Source organism: Penaeus monodon, chromosome 24 (assembly GCF_015228065.2).
Source record: "Penaeus monodon isolate SGIC_2016 chromosome 24, NSTDA_Pmon_1, whole genome shotgun sequence".
In the NCBI taxonomy this organism is placed as follows: domain Eukaryota; kingdom Metazoa; phylum Arthropoda; class Malacostraca; order Decapoda; family Penaeidae; genus Penaeus; species Penaeus monodon.
The window spans coordinates 3,356,558-3,356,937 of NC_051409.1; the positions used below are offsets into that span (position 1 = coordinate 3,356,558).

General features: G+C 50.3%; 1 protein-coding gene across 1 annotated transcript in view; it reads left to right on the plus strand.

Annotated features, from left to right (window-relative positions):
- The window catches only part of LOC119588475 (chorion peroxidase-like), a 12,960-nt gene that overhangs the window by 6,928 nt on the left and 5,652 nt on the right, over positions 1–380 (plus strand). Inside the window, exon 5 of the mRNA XM_037937124.1 lies at positions 173–346. Within this exon, the coding sequence (XP_037793052.1) occupies positions 173–346 (174 nt within the window). The remainder of the gene's footprint in view (positions 1–172; positions 347–380) is intronic.

Consider the following 380-nt stretch of genomic DNA (forward strand, 5'->3'; position numbering starts at 1 on the left):
TGGAGAACTACCTAACTGTTTGTCCGAGTGTTATTGAATGAGCTAAGCAAAATAATAAAACAAGAAAGAAAGGAAATAGGCGATTCTCGTCATACGATAAGCCAAAGAACATAGTTAGAGGAAAGAAAAATAATAAATACATAAAAAAGTCGATTCTCCCATCCCTTCCCAGGGGCTGACGGGAAGGACGTCCCTTGCTGCCCCGAAGCGCTCAACGGAAATGACTCGATGAGGCATCCTGAGTGCGCGCCCATAGCCATCCCCGCCGACGACCCCTTCTATGCGCAGTTCAACCAGACGTGCATGGAGTTTGTGCGCTCGGTGGGGGACTCCAGCTGCGTGTGGGGTGAGGCTGGACCTATGGGTCTGTCTGTCCGTAG